This window comes from Tachysurus fulvidraco, chromosome 26, assembly GCF_022655615.1.
Source record: "Tachysurus fulvidraco isolate hzauxx_2018 chromosome 26, HZAU_PFXX_2.0, whole genome shotgun sequence".
Lineage (NCBI taxonomy): Eukaryota > Metazoa > Chordata > Actinopteri > Siluriformes > Bagridae > Tachysurus > Tachysurus fulvidraco.
In genome coordinates, this window is record NC_062543.1 from 6,758,367 (window position 1) to 6,779,993 (window position 21,627).

The following is a 21,627-nucleotide window of genomic DNA, read 5'->3' on the forward strand; positions in this document are numbered from 1 at the left end:
AAAACATAGATACTTTTATCAGTTTATAAGCTCTATATCCTCAATGTCTATGACTTGCACAATTGCTTTGTACAAACATTTAACTTCATTTGACTTTGAACAGAAGAGCTACAGCTATCTATCATTACCTTTTATTTGCAGGTTTTTTTTGTGCCTCTAGCAATGACAGGCTGGTTCAGAGTTTCCGTCCTCTTTATCTATCTGGTTTTGTTTGGAAATAAATGACTGTATCTGCAGTCCATCTGCACAGTTTGCCATCACTCTTTTACCCCATACATTACTGGAGGTCAGATCACCGCTGGGGAGATTTTATTTAGGGTTGGATTGTTTGCATCCCTGCAGTGACACTGGCATGGTGTGTGTGCGTCACACACAGTGGTGTTCCTGGGGGCTTTTAAACCCTGTATAGCTATAATGACACTATTTGGTTAGAGACAAAGAGAGACTTTATTTGAGAACATCAGCTATGTGAATTAAATCTACTAATTGATTTGCTATGCTCGTCTGATCTACGCTAAAGTTAATTTCAGTTATCTTCTTTGTGTAACAGTACAGCGAACAATCCACGTGGCTTTGTGATAAAAGACGTGTGTATGCTTTGTTTTGAAAGAGGCCAGCTGCTGGGTTTGTGTGTCGAGGTTGTGTGTTTTTTAAGGCACGTGTGTGCTTTGTGTGTGAGTTTGAGTGTCTATATGACAGTATAAAAGAGAGACCTGCACCGATCAGCCATAACATTAAAACCACTGACATGAAGACCAATAATGGAGTCAAGCAGGGGGAGAATAATAGGCAGCAAGTGAACAGTCAGTTCTCAAAGTAAAAGGTGTTGAAAACAGGAAAAAAAGACATGTTTAAGGATTTACGTGACTTTAATAAAAGCCGAATTGTGTGTGGGGATAGAAGGCAAAGCCATCTGGTCCGATCCCACAGGAGAGCTACTGTAGCACAATTTGAAGTCAAAGTTGAGGTTGGCTCTGTAAGAAAGGTGTCAGAACACACAGTGCATCACAGTTTGCAGTATATAAGGGTGTATAAACACAGACTGGTGGCCAGCGTGCCCAGAGTCTGATGAATCACGTTTTTCTTTACATCGTGTGGATTGCCGTGTGTGTGTATGTCACTCGACTGGGACAGAGATGGCACCAAGATGCACTATGAGAAGAAGGCAAGCTGGTGGAGGCCTTGGGCCTATTTCTGCTGGCATTCATGGTGATGACAGAGTGATTCTTGCTGCAGACCGAGTCCCCTGATTTATGGCACGAGCATTTACTAACACAGAGGCTTCTTTTCATCAGAATCACTATGCAAAAATAGTTCAGGAATGGTTTGTGGAACATGACAGAGAGTTCAAGGTGTTGATTTGGCCTCTGAATTCATCATATCTCAATCTGATTCAGCATCTGTGGGATGAGCTGTACAATCTAGTCTTATCCACGGAGTCCTTTTGGTGCCAGACACCACAGCACCCTTTCAGAGGTCTGGTGGAGTCCTGGTCTTGACAGGACTTGGTAGCACAAGGGGAACCTGCACAATATTAAGTAGGTGGTTTTAATGTCATGGCTGGTCGGTGTGCACTACGGAATCTGAGTATAATTAGAATTTGAGTGTCCTGTGTTTTCTGTTGTATCAGCAGAGGATTTTCCGGTTTGTAAGTGGCGTAATTCACAGCAGGGGATTCCTGAATGTGAGGAAGGAAATCCATGTTGCACACTGTTTTATTGTCAGGTTATAGTACCCTCTAACGCTGAGATAGGATGAGCGTACTGCCAGTTACAGTGAAGCTCTTACATGAGGTAGCCCTATGCTTTCATTCCTCAAACCTTTGGGATAAGAACCATGTGAATAATAATCATGTGCTGGAGAAATCACATGATGCTTTACTGCATGTCTCACCACAACCCTTTGGGCCTGGTGAAGAAAGGAACTCAGATATCTATTTTTATTTATTTATTGCACTTAAATTAAATACACTAAACACGACTCTCAGTACGATAGGACAGATAGATTTTATATATTTGCATTTTATTACTCTTGGCTGCTGTAACAGGGAAATTTCCCCACTGTGGGACGAAATATCTTATGGTATATCTTAGAAGACAGGAATTCCCAGATGACTTTGTAGGTCAAATGTAATTTATAATAAGTGTGATGGTTTTTTTTTATATATTAAGTCAGTTTTGTGGTGTCATCCTAATGAAAGAACTTTTTTATTTATTATTCATTCATTTTCTACCACTTATCCAAACTTCTCGGGTCACGGGGGGCCTGTGCCTGTCTCAGGCGTCATCGGGCATCAAGGCAGGATACACCCTGGACAGAGTGCCAACCCATCACAGGACACACACACACTCTCATTCACTCACACACTCACACACTATGGACAATTTTCCAGAGATGCCAATCAACCTACCATGCATGTCTTTGGACCGGGGGAGGAAACCGGAGTACCCGGAGGAAACCCCCGATTTTTGTTTATTATTTATTACTTGTTCATTATTTATTTAAGCATTAATTATGTTTTGAAAAGTCAAAATATATGAATGCAATGGCTTAAAAGATAAAAGGCTTTTGCTACTCAACCACTACTAGTATTACTACTGTTACTGGTATCATGACTGGTACTACTAATACTACTACTGTTAGTGTTACTGCTGCATCACCAGAGGAAGTGGTAGCTCAGTGGTTAAGATGTTGCTCAACCAGTCAAAAGATAGTTCACTTCCCAACATTGGCACTGCTGGGCCACTGAGCAAGGCTCTTAACCCTATTACGTTTACTATTGGTACCACCACCACCTGTGTGTTTGTCCGGCTTTTTATTCTTTCTTTTTTTATTTCGGCCCATAATTTTCACTTACTTGCATTGCGTAGTACATAATAATCTGACTATGTGTCGTTGGAAGTTACAAGCCATTTATTCAACTGACAATTTTTGGTAAACAAATAAAAATTTTTTTTAGTGCTTTGCATTTTGGCCCACGAAAATTGTCTGCCTAATGATACCGTGTGTGTGTGTGTGTGTGTGTGTGTGTGTGTGTCTCATGTTCTCTTTGATTTCACTTTCACGTTGCTTAACAGCGTTCTCTGTAAGCTTCAGTAAGTCGAACACGGTAATTATGTGTCTTGAAGAGTGTATTTGGCACGCTGCAGATTGGAACCAGTGATTTGTAAGAATGACTCCAGCTTTTTTTTTTTTTTTTTTCGGTGTTAGATCTTCCTTAACATGAAAGCAGATAGGATAATAAAACTAATATAGTGGTAAAGAGTAGGCTAATACCATGCAAACAGTACATGAAACCCCTGTGATCTTGCAAGGTAGAAATAAATCTTTATAATATTGACTAAATATGCACTAATCACCATCAAAATGACCTTCTCTGCCATTGTATTAGCCTATCTAAGCATGTCTCGGCATATGAACGTATGATATAAGGAGAATTCATAAAAAAACTGCAACATCATGTCCTTGGGTGTAAGTAAAAACCTTGCCAATGGACTTAAGATTTCACTGTTCGTTTTTTCTTCTCAGTTCACAGAGGAGAAGCTGGGTCAAGCGGAGAAAACCGAACTGGATGCTCATCTGGAAAACCTGCTTGCTAGAGGAGACTGCACCAAGAACTGGACAGAGAAGATCTTAAGGCAGACTGAGGTGCTGCTGCAGCCAAACCCTAGTAAGAATCCCTTACGTGGTTGCATGGATTACATGGTTCATTAACCCACGTCACGCCAGGCGTTGTCGGATTGAGCGGCCACGTTTAACGCCATAAAGCGGTGTGTTGTGCTTAGAGAGAACTTAAAAAATGATAAAACGTGAGCTTTTAAAGAATGCCAAATTGTGTTCTTTTGGTTTACTCCATAGTCCTGTTAGATACATGAGTCTGTTTAGTTGGAAGAAAAGGAAGAAGAAAAAAAAACTGTTTGTAGCTTATAACGTAAGAGATAACAAAACCTTGTTTTCAGATGTTTCACAGCATTAAGCATGAATAAATGAATCAATTCTGAACATGTTGTTTTACCATGTATTAAAAGAGAATTAAAGCACTGCAGGACGTGCTAATACGTTCTTCTTCAGGATGCCGGTCCCTACAAAATGCCCAACAAGTTAGTGACTCAGTAACTAGGATCGATTTAGAATCAATTGTTTAATCAATGTTGTAACTCATAAAGGTTTCATCTCAGGGCATGTATGAAAATGTAGAAAGTTCTTTAACAATCTTTACTTTTCTTTTTTTAGTTTTCTGCATGAATGCTGTAAAATTACATTTGTAATGACCTTGAACTAAAATTTAATTAACATCACCTAGATGGTTAGTAGTCTATTTGACTAAATCTATTTTGGTTTCAATCTTCACCAGTTTTTTCCCCAGCCAAACCTAATGGAAATTATAATGTTCACTGTGGCATAATCTCATATTCTCAAGCCCACAAAAAGTAAAAACAACACCGAGGCCTAATAAAGCTGACATGAGACTCTGATAAGTCTCGGTGTTGGCAATATAAGCATCATGATCCCAGTATTCCCAGTTGGAATGTGAACCTCCTCAACACGCTTCTTTCCAAGTTGGTATATAAAAATATAACATTCGGTGGCTTTGGCAGCTCAGCAGTTTCCCATTTGAGCGACTGTGTTGTCTCTGTGGCTGATGTTAAGTCTTGTTTCGTTAGTGTTGGTTGTAGCTGAATGTTTGTTCAATGTTGAGTTTAGTTTTATGATGTCAGTTAAAGGACAACCTGTGTTATGATGCCAGTAATGAGGATAACAACTTCCTAATCGGACAACAAATCGGACTGTATATTTATAATCACACACTCCAGTGTCACCAAGATGAGTCTGGTTCCTCTCAGAGTTTCTTCTTCTTCAGTCATAGAGAGTCTTTCATTTCTACAGTCTTTAATTTCTTCTTCATTCACCTCAGGTTTGCTTGTTAGGGATAAAAAAAAAAAAAATACAAACACATTTAGTCTAACATTAATCTTAAACCTTTGTATCATAATAGGAGTAATAATTTTGTAAAAAAATAAATAAAAATGATGTTCTGTAAAGCTGCTTTGAGACAATGTCCATTGCACTGAATTGAATGAATAAGATTAGCGAGATTGAAGTAAATGATCATTATGGAGTGTGGAATAAAGAAGGTCGCTCCAGATTACATTACACTAGTGTGATGTGATGACTGGCCCATCACTGCAGTGTAAAGTAATTAAGATGAGAGAATACACAGGAGAAAATAATGACGAACGTATAAGATAGGCAGCGTGAGACATTATGTTCTCGGTTCTCGTATAAGCATCAGCAGGCTTTATTTTGTAAAAGAGTTCATCAAAAATATTAGGAGAAGGTACTATAGCATCTTCCTGAAATATGCAGTAGGTAACCTAATAAAACGTCTTACACATTGCATGATGAGGCAAGAAGCACACAGTAACTACGCAAGAAAATATATCTACAACTCTCTAGGTTTTTAGATATAACAGAAGCTCTTAATCTGTTGTTCTTGCCTCTGATCATTGACAATAAGAAATTCTGGCATGATGAATAAAATAAAAAATAAAAAATACTTTAATTATTGCTGTAAGGAAGCACATGTGAAATAAAGCCCTAGTTAGTTAGTCCACTTAAAAGTCCATTTTGAATCAGCTACTGTAGCTTATTATAAAATAGGAGCCAAGTGTGGTCTAGATGATCAGCTGCTGTGCCAAGAGATACAATGACGACTGCATGAGCGTAAGTCGTGTATATGGAGCTTAGTATTATGAACTCTGGTGGCAAGCTAATGGTTTTTTTTTACATAATAGTACACTGAGTAGAGAATTGTATTTGACCACACACTCTGAGAGATAGGTACAGTAACAGGCAAAAGCAAGTTGCTGTGAGATGGCAGAAATCCACCAAATGCTCAGGCTGAGAAATATTAAAGTGTGTATGGTGTGTCGAGTGACGACTTGAGCTTAAGTTTGATACGATGTTTATGTAGTCAGTCACACATGCACAGATGAGACCGAAAAAGTAAATGATCGCTGTATGATGTTGGCATTAATTGTAAATGCTGCATTATACACCATTGGGTGACTTTGGAAAGGTAGATATCTGATCGTTTTACACCGTTCTTTGAGGCTCAGGAGGGGCGATCGGACTGCACTGGTCACATGGACAGGTCAAAAACTTAAAATGAATAAAATCTTGTACTCGTTTAACATTTCGAGCTCGTAACATATTTGCCATGTTAAATGTCGCCAGCGGAAGTTTGGAATTGTTAGTGATGTTGGTTGTTTTATTTGTTTTTTATGCTTAAATTTATTATCAGTTTTAGTTTTTAGTTTTTTTTATTCATTTTTTCATAGTGACATAGAAGTCTGAGCTATAAATGCTTTTTGACAAATGAATAAATGGTTCAATAAATCAATTGGATAAATGAGTACCAGCTAAAATCTCAGAGGGAACATTTTTAGTCTTTAGCCTTAATTTAGATTTTTTAAATAAGGATTTATTTATTTATTTATTATTATTATTATTATAATACTGTACATACCCATTACACTTTAACACTTTATATTGTGTTACAAGGTAGTTACAATACTGTAAAATGGGGTATATTAGCTCTGTGCTTTGAATCAGCTGTGAAGAATAAGAATTGAAGTAAAAGTCGGTCTAAAAACAATTGTAAGGATTATTTCTTAGAAAATGCTAATGGTCTAACATTTTCCATCATTATTCTGGTTTCACACAAGAAATATAGGAGTAATTTGGACGAAGTGCAACAATGATTGTGTTGCTGCAGTGGATATCGGGTTTTTTATCCAACGAGATGTTTGTCAAATGTTTGGTGGTTCTGAATGTATCAGAGGAGTGAATTTTCTATTGAGGCACCTGGACTTGTTATAATCGTGAAGATGTTTTTTCACTCATCCGAGGGGCTTCCACACGTTTTACAGCAGCCTCTTAGATAAGTGGTGAAATATCTTCAGTTAAATGAGACTCTAACATGTAATTTTCTGACTCTTCACATGCTCCAGTTGACAACACTGGTAAGTTTTCCTGTATTTGCAGTTCCCTATGCTCCAGATCATAACCTCAGCCACTTTTCCAACTCTCCCATTTTGAGTACTGAAGCTAATGGCCACAGTGCTGGGAACTCTTCCAGAAGGTCTGAGAGCTTTTTATTTTTTTTTTAATTTTTTTTTTATTTATTTACCAATCCAGCTGTAGAAGAACATCTGATTCCCCTTGAACAACTAACTAGTTTGGAAATCAGTTTGTAGGCTTCCCATTAGGAGATTTATGGGTGGCATCTCAAGTAGAACCAGCATTTCTCAACCACCTGAAAATCTTGATGATCTTCAAATGATCGTGCTTGTTATAAAGACACTATTTTTGTAATAATAAGCAACTTCTGGATGTGGTGGAAAAGTAAAATACACTTCTCTTTCTTTTATCTGCAAGGTTTTTCCATTTCATTTTCTTTGACAGTGGTGTTTACATGAATTTTTCTCCATTTCTTATTTGCTGTGGTATGATTTGCCCTTTTATTCCAATCTAAGGCAAAAAGTTTTGCCATTTTCTGTGATCTGGCGGTGGACTGGTATTCACTCAGCATAACAGCACGTATTGTAGCTGAACTATTGTCAGAAAATGATAGGATAAGGCTCAATATCTATTTGAGTATTTGTGGTAAATCAAGTCAACCTTCGTGGTTGGATAAAACATCAGACAAAAAAAGGGTCATTTGTTTTATTGTTCTTCTGTTTGTGAATTTATATTTAAAACATTGATCAGATAAACTTGACCTGGATAGTCAAGGAACCCTGGCAGTAATCAAGGTATCATAGAACCGCAGTTACCGTCAGGCGCAGTGGGAATCACCTGGATAAAATATGTTATTTGGAAACGATACACCTTAGCACTAAAAGGTTGTTGAGAGATGAGGAAATATGCCAGTAGGCTAGTGGAAGTTTAGACAAACTAGAATGCCCATTGAAGTCTTTCCAACACAACAGATAAACAGTGGCTGCTGTTTGGTCTGCACCAATCCTATGCAGGTTCAATGGAAAGTTTTGATGGACAAATGGCGTTAAATTTACTCAAGAATTGGATGGATCTGAGAAAACAGTGGTTCAGACACATGGTTACCTAAAAGTCATCTGGCAAACAGTTGCACACAAGATGAGCTTTTCACCCAAGCATGAAGCACAAGGGAGAGATCCTGCACTGGTTGTTCTGGATGGAGGCAACTTGCCCCTTTCAAGAAGTGTGTAATAATTTTTATGAGCACCAATAGAGATACCACCGATGGTGAAGCCAAAGGTGGAAAGAGCCTTTATTTGTCACGTATATATTACAGAACAGTGAAATCCTTCCTTTGCAGATCCCAGCTTGGGAAGTTGGGGTCAGACTGCAGGGTCTGCCGTGATAAAGGAAGATGGGGTCAGAGCACATGGTAAGAGTTGATACAGTGACCTTGGAGCAGATAGGGTTAAGGGCATTGCTAAAGGGCCCAACAGTGGCACTGGAACCCCTGACCGTCTGATCATTAATCCAGAACCTTACTCCTTTTAGCCATCACTGTACAGGTACTAGAAGTGTTTGGGTTCAAGAATATATTTTTTTTGCAGTCCTCAATTTGTGTTTCATGGGGGGCACAGTGGCTTAGTGGTTAGCACGTTCGCCTCACACCTTTGATAATGTACCTTAAGTATACCAGTGTTTAATACACTTTTACTTTACCGCAGTATGATCAATTATCAGCACACCTGATAGTAGGTAGCTACATGCTAAGTATGTTATGTACTTTCCATTATTCTCGATCGCAACCTACGTCTATACCAATTGCATCGAGCTGCACGTACACGTTGGATTCGCTGTGTTCGGATGCCAACGTAGGTTCGCAAAGCCATGAGCATTAACAGTAAAGCAACATCCGCCATTGTTGATGTTGTGCTTGTTTGCCGCTGCTGCGCTAACGTTGCTGTATAACGTTGTATGCAGTGACGTAAGACTTGGCTCGCCAGTGGAACCAACTTTAAACCAGCACTAGCACTAGCTCTGAACCAGTACCCGGTTCTTTCTGGTGGAAAAGGGGCATTGGTGACTTTGTTGTGAGGTCTCATTAAGCATAAGCATTATTTGTAAAAGAAGATATCCAGGTGATTCTCACCACTCCTGGAAGTTAGGAGGGGTGAAATAGAATAAAAATTTCCAAAGAAATAAAGTAACATTTTTGAAGAATGTACCTGTACAATTAGAATTTCTGAGGTCCGTCTCACCTCACGCGTGATCTTGTGTTGTTCTTCATTCTGTGTGTCTGTCTTTATTGGTTTATTTGTGTCTCTTCATGTTGCTTGGATAGTCCAGTGTAGCTCTAGGTTTGCACTTAATCAATTTCCACCTTTAAGGGACTGGTCTCAAGTGAGCACCAGTTTGTTCAGAATAAAAGCCTGCAGCTACACTGGTCCTTCAGAGATAATTCAGAAGCATGGTAAACATGATACAGGCAGCATATCATGCCTTTGAATATTTGTATTAGTCAAAATTGATTCACCTGAATATTGCTCAGTGAAGGGAATCATTTCAAAATTGAATGCCTCTCTCTCTCTCTCTCTCTCTCTCTCTCTCTCTCTCTCTCTCTCTCTCTCTCTCTCTCTCTCTTTCCCCCCTCTAAGCTTTCTTTGCTGCTGACTAAGAAATCATATTAAATTATTTAGCTATAGCCAATCATATATTTCATATGATTGACTTTCCTTCTCCTACAGTTAGAGCTATGGTAATGAGGTCAATAAATAAGCACATGCACATGTAAGGATATAGTAATTTTTGAAAAGATTTTCTATTTAGCTATAGCATTAGATTGGCCTTATTCTGTTACAGTATATTGTAATTCTGTATGTCATATAGCCCAACTTAAAATGATCGGTTCCAGTAATATTGGGGAAACGATACTGAATGCAACTGATTATTTCCGTGGCTAAAACAGTGTAGTCTAATTTTTAAAAAAAAGTTTTTAATATACATAAACATTTTATCATTTCCCATTTCTAAATTTCTGCTTACAGCACCACTTGGGTGTTAGATCATTTTGAACATGTGACTCAAATATTGGATTATGGATCAGAATAAACTTTATGATTTATGGACCTCATGATTCAATTCTGGTGCTTTGTTTGGGTCAAAAATTTAAAGTCTATGAAAATCATATTCATGTTGCATCTAAATCTTGATATTATTTAAATGATTATTATTAAAATAATATCTTTATTTCTTTATTTTTATATCCTTAGTTCTGTTTTTTTGTTTCTTGCAACTCATAGCCTGAAGTTTGTAATGTGTAAATTCTGGTAAAATCTTTTAATACAAATGTCCACATAGGTGCCCGCATTGAGGAGTTCTTCTATGAGAAACTGGACAGAAAGCTCCCAGCAAGAACAACCACTGGTGAGCTGCTGGGGCAGTACATGCAGGATGCTGCTAAGGACTTTGGACCTGGGACTGCGTATGGTATGTAAAGCTGAACCTGTGCTCTCAGAGCAGATATTTGATGGGATTTTTCTAGGTTATTAATTTCAGAAAAGGGTAATGTGTGACACCCGTAATGAATGAGATGGAATCGAGGTCTTATAAAGCCAATTCTCAACAATTCTGCCAATTCTGGCTTATGAACTGTATTTATTCTAATGCTGTTCACTGGGCAGTAGATGGCACAATTGTCTTCCCTGTCATACTCCAAAAGCATGGAACCGGATTACTGAATACATCCAAAATAAGAACAGGGCATCAGCAGTACAGTGATGCCCTAATTAGTAAAGAAATAACATTGGAATAGTAATTCTCCTTTAAATCACGTCTAAATTATCTGTACATTCAAATTGCAAATATATCTGCAGCATAAAAATGACCAGCTACTGTATATAAAGACAAATAAATACTGACAAGTCGCTCAGGTATTTTAAGATACACTCCGTCACATTCTGTTTGTATAGGCCACTGGAGCTTCATTTAAAGATATAATAATGTCCCAGACATTTTTATTTAGCATAAATACACCGCTCATATGTGACCAAGATAATAAGAATCATCCGATTTATTGATCAGCACTAATGCAGCATTGAATCCAGCTGAATTGTAGGAACAAATTCAGCTGGATTCAATGCTGCATTAGTGCTGATCAATAAATCGGATGATTCTTATCTTGATTCTTATTAATGGAGTGTTTCTGATTAAACACAGTACACTCACTCACACTTTCTGTGAGAGTTTCTTGTTCTTGACATCACTTTGGTTTCATTTGACTGCTGAAGCATGAAAAATCAAGACCAAGCGGAGAAAAGAAGGCACAACAGTGACGTGAATAGGACGTCCCTACAACTGATGAAAGCATAAGAATAAAACTTGTCATGGAGGCTACTAAGAGACATACAGCAATATTAACGGAGCTGCAGGAACTCCCTGTCATAACAGACTCTTGTATTCACACGCCTGGGCCATGGGGTGACTAGATCAAATCCCTTTCTCACAAAAAAAAAAAAAATCTAAACCCATCTAAATCATCCTAAACCACGTCTTCATATAATGAGACTAAGTTAGAACTTCTTGGTCATAAGTTTGAAAGATATGTTTGCAAAAACAATAAACGTCCAAACAAACACCAAACCCACTATGAAACATGGTGGTGGCAGCATCATACTATGGTGCTGCTTCTCTTTAAATGGGATTGGGAATCTAGTCAAAGCACAAATAGAGATCAACAAAAGAATGGATTCAGAAGAAGAAGATCCTCATGAAATCATATTGAAAGTCTTTTGGAAACATAACTAATGAAGACTTGTGGAATGACTTAATAAAGGCTGTGCAAGATCGCCCTCACCGTTCGTTTTTGCAAGTAAAATTGAAAGCAAATGAGCAAATCAAGCAGTTCCAGGTTGCTAAACTGATGGACAAAGTATTTAGTTACTGAGTGTTCAGAAAGGTTCAGAAGGTTATCGTAAGCTTTGTCCTGTTTATGTTTTTTTTTAAAATTTAAGTATTGTTTGGATCCAAAGGAACCATTAGGGAAAAGCATAGGCGTCAAGGTATAAGCAATAACAATCCGACTCAGGAAAAAACAGGTTTTGTCCAGTTTTCTTAACATTGTATGCAGTGTATAGTGACCAGGAGCGACTCAGTCACATTGCTTCCCAGAAATTTGAATCTAGCCTGTCTGCCTACCTCTACATTGTTTACACAGAGACCGGGGTGTTACGTCCTGTTTAAGTCCCTGATTAAAAATGTCTTTGTTCTTGTTTATGTTGGGTCCAATTAGTTTTCTCCATGCTTCATCAGGATAACAGCGATCTTTTGTCTGGGTGGCCTGGTGTCATCTGGCATGTACAGAATCTTGACCATGTAAAGAATCTTGTAGAATACATGGAAGAATTTAGTTGAGTGTTGGAGGTGTATGATCTGAAAACCACTGTCCAGTTACAAGATGAAGTGTTGAGGATGAGACGGTATTGTTTGGAGGCTCGCTTGGCAGGGTTTTATTTTAATTGTAAAGCAGCATTACATATGTGATCTCTTGCTCCAGGTAGGTCAAGGAGCTACAGTATGCATTTTCTATGAGTGTACGTCCTTATAGATAAAATTAAAATTAAAGTCGCCCAGGTGAGCAGGATTGCAGGGTTTCATATGCAATATTTCCACCCTTTCAGAGCATTTCACAATTACAGGGTCCGAACTATTGCAAGATACAAGGAGCGGTAAACATTTGTGTGAAGAAACCTGCGAGCTTATCATACAATCCTGAGCCCACATCCAGAACATCTGCAGACCGTGCTTTGCTTGGTTGGTTGAACTTGTAGTCTGTAAATGTACTGTCTGTAAAATACAGCGGCCAAAAATATGGTCTTATTCAATCTAATTGCTTGAAAATAACACGAATAGTTGCTTACTGTGGCATTCGCGCACAAACTTAATAGACACTATTTTGATTGAATTTTGTGTTTTATTTAATTGTATAGAATCTCCGGTCTTATCAGGTCAAATATACACCAGTCTAAACTGGGTGATGCAGTGAAGCAATGAGTCAAACTATTGCAGTTTTCACACACACACACACACACACACACACACACACACACACACACACACACACACACACACACACACAGACACATACACACACACACACATACACACACACACACAGACACACACACACACACACACACAGACAGACACATACACACACACACACACAGACACAGACACACACACACACACACACACACACACACACACACACACACAGACAGACAGACAGACAGACAGACAGACAGACAGACAGACAGACAGACAGACAGACAGACACACACACACACACACACACACACACACAGACACAGACACACAGACAGACAGACAGACAGACAGACAGACAGACAGACAGACAGACAGACACACACACACACACACACACACACACACACACACACACACACAGAGACAGAAATAGACTCACTTACCACATCCCTAGATTACCTTTGCCTGACCCATAAACACACATAATTTCAGACAATTTCAAGTCTTCCGATATGTAAACATCCCCCACAGATCTGTCTTTCCGTACATAGGGACGAGACAAGAACAAACACGCACCAACAAAGTAGAGGCTCTTGACCTTATTTGGAATCTTGTGAAGGAAGAAAGAGAATAGAGGAAGCTGTAGAAGAGGCAGTAAGTGTAATAAGAATGTGTACTATAGCGAACAGAGGAACCTGTAGAAGAGGTAGTAAGTGTAATAAGAATGTGTATTGTAGTTCATCCGACGAGGAAGATTCAACTGATGTGTGTCTTCTGGTGCTGATGAACAATCAGCACTGATGTGACTGTGGATGAGTGTCTGGTTCCCTTTAGAAGTTCCTGTGCCTTCAAACAGTACATGCGTATAAAACCAGGGAAGTATGGCATAACAGTTATGGCAGCTTTCAATGCCAGGACCATCTAGGCTTGGAAAATGCAATATACAGCGGAAAACCTGTACAGTGGCAAAAAAAAAGAAAAAGGTCAAATATGTGGTACTTGACATGATGGAAGGTCTCAAGAGACCTGTGACATCACCTGTGACAACTTTTTTACATCACATACTTGTGTCCAGGAGCTGCTAAATAAAAAGCTGATCATGGTGAGAAAAATTAAGGAAAACAAAATGGAGGTTCTCTGCACTGCTACTGGCAAGAAACAGGGTCGGATATTCCTCAAAGTCGGCTTTTACCTGGAAGTATGTCATTGTGTCTTGCTCTCCCAAAACGATAAATGTGCTTCTGATGACCGTTCTTTACCAGAATACTTCTGTAATCTCCAGGAGAGACAAAACTTCTCCTAAACCGCAACCAGAATAAAGGTAGAGTGGGCCACCTTAACAAAAATAATAAATGGATACCACCGTCTCTCTCTCTTCCATTTGCTCATCCTGACCGATCTCTCTCAAACAGGAAGTGCTGATTCTTCCTGATTCTGCCTGTGCTCATGTGATTTCAAAAACAAGCATCAGTGCCAAAAATTCCATGCATTGATTTTATGAAATACCATTACAATTACACACTTCCACTCGTGCAAATGAATTCATATTCACACAAAGACACTGTCAAGTACTCTTTCTTATGCACACACACGCACACACACAGGAACTATTTTTCTGCAAATGCAATTGTTTCAAGTTTTTCAAGCAATATTTGATGAGCGGTCTGTGATCAATCGAAATACTAATGAAGTTGGCTAAAAGGCTTAACACAGACTTGGGTGATACATTTTACGCTTCGTAAACAGTTGACTTACTGGGTCAGTTTTGATCTGGGAGGACAACCGGTGTTATTATGTGCTGCCATTATACAATTTGAAATGGTTTCAATAAAGGATTCTAACTAAACATTGCCATATAACAGTCCATAAAAATGTACTCTTCTTAAATACAGTCAAAATAATTCAGAATTTCTGCCTATTTTTATAAGATTTTTGTTGTCAAATGTTTATATATGAGATGTTTTATTTAATACGGGTTTAAATGAAATGAAATAAAATGGTGTAACACAGCATTGGAGGATAATTTTAGATTTCATGCTTTATAAACAGCTAAACCAGACCAGGTCACTATTGACCCAGGAGGACAAAGGTTACAAATTCTGTCAAGGGTTAGATTTTAAAACCTGCCACAATTCTAGCACCAGACATGAGTGTAACAGTTGATAAACAGACACTAGAATTATGTAGACACTTGGCCATAATACATATACAGTACAGACCAAAAGTTTGGACACACCTTCTCATTCAAAGAGTTTTCTTTATTTTTATGACTATGAAAATTGTAGATTCACACTGAAGGCATCAAAACTATGAATTAACACGTGTGGAATTATATACGTACATAACAAAAAAGTGTGAAACGACTGAAAATATGTCATATTCTAGGTTCTTCAAAGTAGCCACCTTTTGCTTTGATTACTGCTTTGCACACTCTTGGCATTCTCTTGATGAGCTTCAAGAGGTCGTCACCTGAAATGGTCTTCCAACAGTCTTGAAGGAGTTCCCAGAGATGCTTAGCACTTGTTGGCCCTTTTGCCTTCACTCTGCGGTCCAGCTCACCCCAGACCATCTCAATCGGGTTCAGGTCCGGGGACTGTGGAGGCCATGTCATCTGGCGCAGCACCCCATCACTCTCCTTCATGGTCAAATAGCCCTTACACAGCCTGGAGGTGTGTTTGGTGTCATTGTCTGTTGAAAAGGTGGTGTGTCCAAACTTTTGGAAGGTGTGTCCAAACTTTTGGTTTGTACTGTATATGTGGGTCTTCTATAAAGTTAGAAGCATAAGCCTCTTGTAGAATGACAATACCCTGTGGACAAAGTAAACGCCATATAGACATGATTTGTTATATAAGAAAGATGGCCATGAAAAACTCTGATGACCTTCGCGGACCTGGATACCATTGGGATTAATAGGAAGGCCTCCTTGCCTGACCTTACTAATCCTCTTATGACTGAATGATCACACAAAGCCCCACAGCCACACACACTAATATCCAGTGAAAATACTTTATAGAAGAGTGAAGGAGAAATAGAAGAAGAAGCCTTTATTATTGCCACACAGACATTACACTGTGGAACAAACTCTGTGGAATTCTTTTCATATCACTGCTCCGGATTTTGAGATCAGACCACCAGGCCTTGCTCAGGGGTTCAACAATGGCAGCTTGTCAGTGCTGTTGCTTGGACCCCAACATCCTGATCAACAAACCCAGAGCCTTAACTATTTTAGCCACCACTTTATCAGCTTTGTGTGAATCATCACATTTCAGTAACTCCACTGACTCACAAGACACACACTAAAAGGTTAACGGACATTTATCAGATATTACTCATGATTATTGCACATAGGGGTGTATTTGTTAGGTTTCCACATACCTTTACCCATACAGTATTGTGTAGCTAGCGTAACAACAGTGTTTATGTAATGTTTATTTTAGCTCAGTTAATTATTCATTTAAACAATTACTTAAGTGAAAGTAATAAAACCCACAGGTATAAAGTAATATTTGTAGTACGTGGAGCGGTTTCCTTCACTTCCATGATCTGCAAAGCCTTTAAAAAATATTTATTACATTTCTACTTTTGCATGTATTTACAAGTATTTGGCAACTGTTTTTAAATTGGAATGTAAAATCGTGCCCCATTTAAAGGAAACAGCTTTTCTGACCGTTTATTTAATACAATTTGAATGTATTTCTGCTTTATAGGATCATTTCAGGGCTTGTTTGTGGGTTAAATTTTTGAAAGTTGAATGATAAAAGTTTTATTTTCTATAAATGGTTTGCATAACAGATGAAGACGGGGAGTGGGCCGGATGGCATCTCCTGCTCGTGTGTTTCATGAGGAAGTTCATTATTTCCTGTGTTCAGATTTTTTAAGTGATTTATGGAAATCATTCTCCTACACAATGGACACTGTCAAGTGTTAAGTGGAAGTTTTACTCATAGTTCCTGTGACCAGTAAGGGGATTAAAAGAATACCTCCAAAAAAAAAAAAAATACCTCCACACATGACCTTGTTCTCTCCTTTACCTCATGGGGTAGGAAAAGAGAAGCATTGTAGTATGTGTCATATGTAGTACTTTTCTGTGATTAATATTAATTCACATTCATTCAATAGTGGATTTGTACCTTTAATTCTTTTCCAACGTTTCCTTTGCATTTTAGCAGAAAGCAGACAGACAGACTCTAATTTGTGATGCCATGAATTATTGGACATTATTAGATAATTATTAGACAGGACAATCTGAGTCTAAAATCTGACAGGAAAGAAAGTTGAATTGAACATTTTATATTGCTGAAAATGTTTCCTCTTCAAAATGAATGAAATTAATTCTACGAATAAAATGTTAAACAATGACCTAAATATAACCAGATCGTTTTGTGACAGCCTGCACGGTATATCGCGAAAGATGTAATCTAATCTAATCTAAGGCCTATTCTAATAAATGGTAATAGTTCACTCTTTGTCTGTTTAGGAAGTACTTTGTACACCGTAGGGGACTTTCAGAAGAGGCTTGGAAGTGCTGAGAGAGAGTTCTTACAAACATCAGCTATCAGCTTTCTCACTCCTCTCCGGAACTTTCTAGAGGGTGACTGGAGAACCATATCGGTAAGATCAGCTTGTTTGGAAGGAGGTTCACACACACACACACACACACACACACACACACACACACACACACACACACACACACACACACACACACACACACACACTTTTTACAAATGTTTTTGGAATTCTTTGGATTTACAAAGCTGGAGTATTCTGTCTATAACTAGGTCAAAGGTCAAATGTGGTTAGATCACCTGTATGTCTTTCAGAAAGAAAGAAGGCTATTGGAGAACCGGCGTCTCGACTTGGATGTCTGCAAAGCACGCCTAAAGAAAGCCAAGTTGGCAGAAGCCAAGGCTGCCGTGAGTCATGTTACTACTTGCTTAAATTTTTTTTTTTTTTTTAAATAAAAAAACCTAGGCCACTCTTTCTAGATCCGGATCCGCCGGCCACCCCCCCCCCCCCCCCCAACCTCCGCACGCCTGTTCAGACAGTCATTGGCAATTTTCCCCACTTAATACAATCTTGCATTATTCAGGAAACCATATGAATGGTGCAATATATCCCTTTGAATCACTATGATGATGAAGTAACCGCGTGATCAGTGTGTTTACGTTTACACTCGTGATTGAGTTGCATCAGGACATCAGGAAATCTCCATGTGAGCTCTGCCTTCATCATTACTGGAACCGCTTTCATTGCAAAGGAAGTCGTCCAAAAGAGTCTAAAAATAGCTTTTAGTCACAGCTACTCCAGATGCTAAGACGTTTCACTTTTGGTCTAATGCAATTTCATAGCTCTTACATGTGGGTGATTATGTCATCATGTGTCATACCCAAGACAGTCTTTCAGAAGATTATTAAAACCCTTTTTCTATTAGTAAATGCCTGGTGATTCATCAGGGGTGCTGCATGAAGGTGACATATAAAAAAAAAGAATGTCTAGTCTTAAGTATATTTCATAAGAATAAAAACTGTTCCTTTCCACAATAACTGTCTATTCACTAGAAAGGATGCATATTGGCATTAAGACCTGTGACTCATTCTATAATTTATGACAGCAGATACAGTTTTTTTTTTATTTGGGTCTAATGCTTTTGATAAAGTGGTTAGAATTTCTTGGCTACTCAAACATACAGTACATAGCTGGTAGTTAGATAGTATGACTAACTAGTACTGCTAGTTTAATTCATGTGAATACGTGGAACAGTAAACACATTTTTGCATGTCGCTGGTCTGTGTGTTTGTGTGTATGTATGTGTATGTGTGTGTACATGTGAGGAGTGCAATTTCTTATCTTTTTTATGTGCATTAACATGTTTCTTTGTTGTCATTTGCACAGTGTGAGGGAGATGTGAGTACCAGTGTCTGTGTGTTTGTCTCACGTATTGTTTCTCTTTTGGTTTTCTCTGGTTTAACCTATACATTTAGCTATACATACAGTATAGCTGTCAAATGTTTAGTCATAACCAACCAATATAAAGACATGTACTGTAAAGAGCCTTTAAAGTTTTTAACACAGATTAAGTAGACCAGCGTAGCATAGCTTAGGGCCTAAATAACATCACGGATCACGGTAACATTTGGAATCTTCTGGTCATTAATACAGAACCATTGAATTCCGACTCCTGTACTTTTTAAACGCATATGCATGAATATCTACTGTATTTTAAAGTCCATTTTTCAATTTGTGTTTACTTTTAAAAAGTTATACAATTGAAATATACAAATTTAAAAACTTTGGATCATTTAAAAAATGGCTTGCAAAAATAGAGCCATCAGAATGTTTGAGCACACCAAAATTGGCATAATTGTCTCCCTCTGCTTTCTTCACATTATTATTGAGCATATCTACAGCTGGTGGCATGAATGTTTGAGGGGTTTGTCTGTCTACAGTATGGATTTTAAGGGAAAGATTTGTTACATTGGGTGGAATCTAATTCCTTTCCTCTGCACACAAAAACACACAAGTGCTGACTTTTGTGTTCAATTAGGACTTGCATAAAGTCAATCGCCTGTCCAGTCTATTTGGTTGTACAAGTTTCTCATATACAGTCTATACGTTTGATTTCCGGGTATCCATATCTATTTGATGACATCACAGACCATTACCTCATACTGTACACACTGTACAGTCTGTAGAACAGGCTCACCGTTTCTCACCACGTTATCGACTCGGTAGAACTATTATTCCAACCACCAAAGACAGATTCACAAATAACCTGCCTGATCCGTCTCAACTGCTTACTGTACCCTTAAACACAAATGATCTAGATGAAATGACTAACAGCATAGGAACTATCTTCACTAGCACATTAGACACTGTTGCCCCATCCGATTAAAGATGTTTACAGACAAATCATCTGCACCATAAAGATGGTTGCAGATAAAAGACCTGCACCTGGTATAATAGTCATAGTCACACCCCCAAATGAGCGAAACCTTGAGCGAAAGTGGAGGGAAAAAAAATAGAGGTTTTTAGAAACTAAAGCTCTACACTCACACCTACAGTGCTTTTCAAGAATAGGACAGGAAGAGATAGATAAACCTATACCATTTTGTAGATTTAAGTGGAGAATCCTTCAGTTTCTTGCCAGTTAATAATGGGGTCCCTCAAGGATCAGTTTTAGGACCTTCTGCTTTTCTCAATATACAGTACATGCTTACCTTAGGGAACATCATTAGAAGTCACAGGCTTAGTTTCTATTCTTATGCTGAAGATACCCAGTTATATATCTCATCAAAACCAGATGAAATATCTAAATTGTCTAGGTTAACCGAGTGTGTTAAAGATATAAAAGATTGAATTGTTAAATTCTGATAAAGCAGAAATATTACTTATCGGCCCAAAAACCAGAACACCAAAGTTCTCATAATTCAACTACATTTAAGTCTAACATTTATATTTAAGTCTAATATTAATCTTTACATAATATTATATATATTGTTTGTATTATGTTTATGTTCTGTGAAGCTGCTTTAAGACTATGCCCATTGTTAAAAGTAGCATACAAATAAATTTAAATTGAATCTAGTCTAGTGCTGATTGTACCGACCACACAAGACTTAAACGCTTAAACAAACAGCCACACAGCTGCAAGATTAACAAAAATGATAATAGATGAAATAAAGGATATGACATGCCTTATTACAAAGGTGTCTTATCTTATCTTCAAGATGCAGGTGTGGCTGCAGGTTTTCACTTTAATCAGCTCATCTCTGATAGCTTGTCAAACCAGCTGTGGGCACCTATGAGTGGAATGAACACCTGTAGCCAGATTTTTCTCTGTGCATAAGTTTTGACACCCCTGCCATACAATATGGCTATTTATGTCAAGTCAATTTTATTCCACAGTATAATAGAAAATAATGTCATTTCAACTGGATCATGGTGCAGCCACATAATACAGTAGCACAGGACTCGATAAACAAATAAATACACAGGACAGTGCATGTCAAATAGACAGGACAACAGAACAGTACTGAGTTGATAGATAGAAAACCAAATAAGTGCAATAAGTATTCTGTAAACTTTTGCCCTTTGTAGCCTCAATCAACTCTGCTAGTAGCCTATAATAGATATTATAGTCATAATGTATAATATATTATTTGATGTTATAAAATAACCAGTAGTGATACTGTAAAGTGCAGGTTGAAATATGAACAGTTGAACTTGTGGAGGATTTCTCTCAAATGTTCCAAGGTAAATATCCAGGTGGGTCTCACAACAACTAGTGGATCAGAGAGGTTGAAATATTATATATAAATGATTTCATGATTTAATAGTCTCTCTAGGATTTCAGAAGTTTTTTGTCATTAATGCAGTCAAAAATGACTTTTTGCTGTGGCATTTTTTTTTTTTAAAGTTTGTGATGCAACTTGCAGAGATATTTGTGCCTTTCTTTTTGCAGAAAACTACTTAAATTGGTGAAATTACTAGCCCAAGTTGTTTTCTTTTAAACCACTACCAGTGAAGACACATATGTTGTAATTGCTTTCTATGATTGCTCAATGCCTGTTTGATGCG

The 21,627-nt window shown here is 38.0% G+C and overlaps 1 protein-coding gene across 11 annotated transcripts in view; it reads left to right on the forward strand.

The window, feature by feature from the left end:
* Positions 1 to 21,627, forward strand: part of sh3glb2b (SH3-domain GRB2-like endophilin B2b) — a 37,032-nt gene that overhangs the window by 2,103 nt on the left and 13,302 nt on the right. For 6 of the 11 annotated variants that reach the window (XM_027137797.2, XM_027137801.2, XM_027137800.2 and 3 more), the window contains exons 2-6: positions 3,529 to 3,670; positions 7,014 to 7,025; positions 10,360 to 10,488; positions 17,525 to 17,658; positions 17,871 to 17,963. In XM_027137797.2, coding sequence (XP_026993598.1) covers positions 3,529 to 3,670; positions 7,014 to 7,025; positions 10,360 to 10,488; positions 17,525 to 17,658; positions 17,871 to 17,963 — 510 coding nt within the window. The remainder of the gene's footprint in view (positions 1 to 3,528; positions 3,671 to 7,013; positions 7,026 to 10,359; positions 10,489 to 17,524; positions 17,659 to 17,870; positions 17,964 to 21,627) is intronic. The other 5 variants (XM_027137798.2, XM_027137802.2, XM_047809338.1 and 2 more) reach the window with 1 other exon arrangement.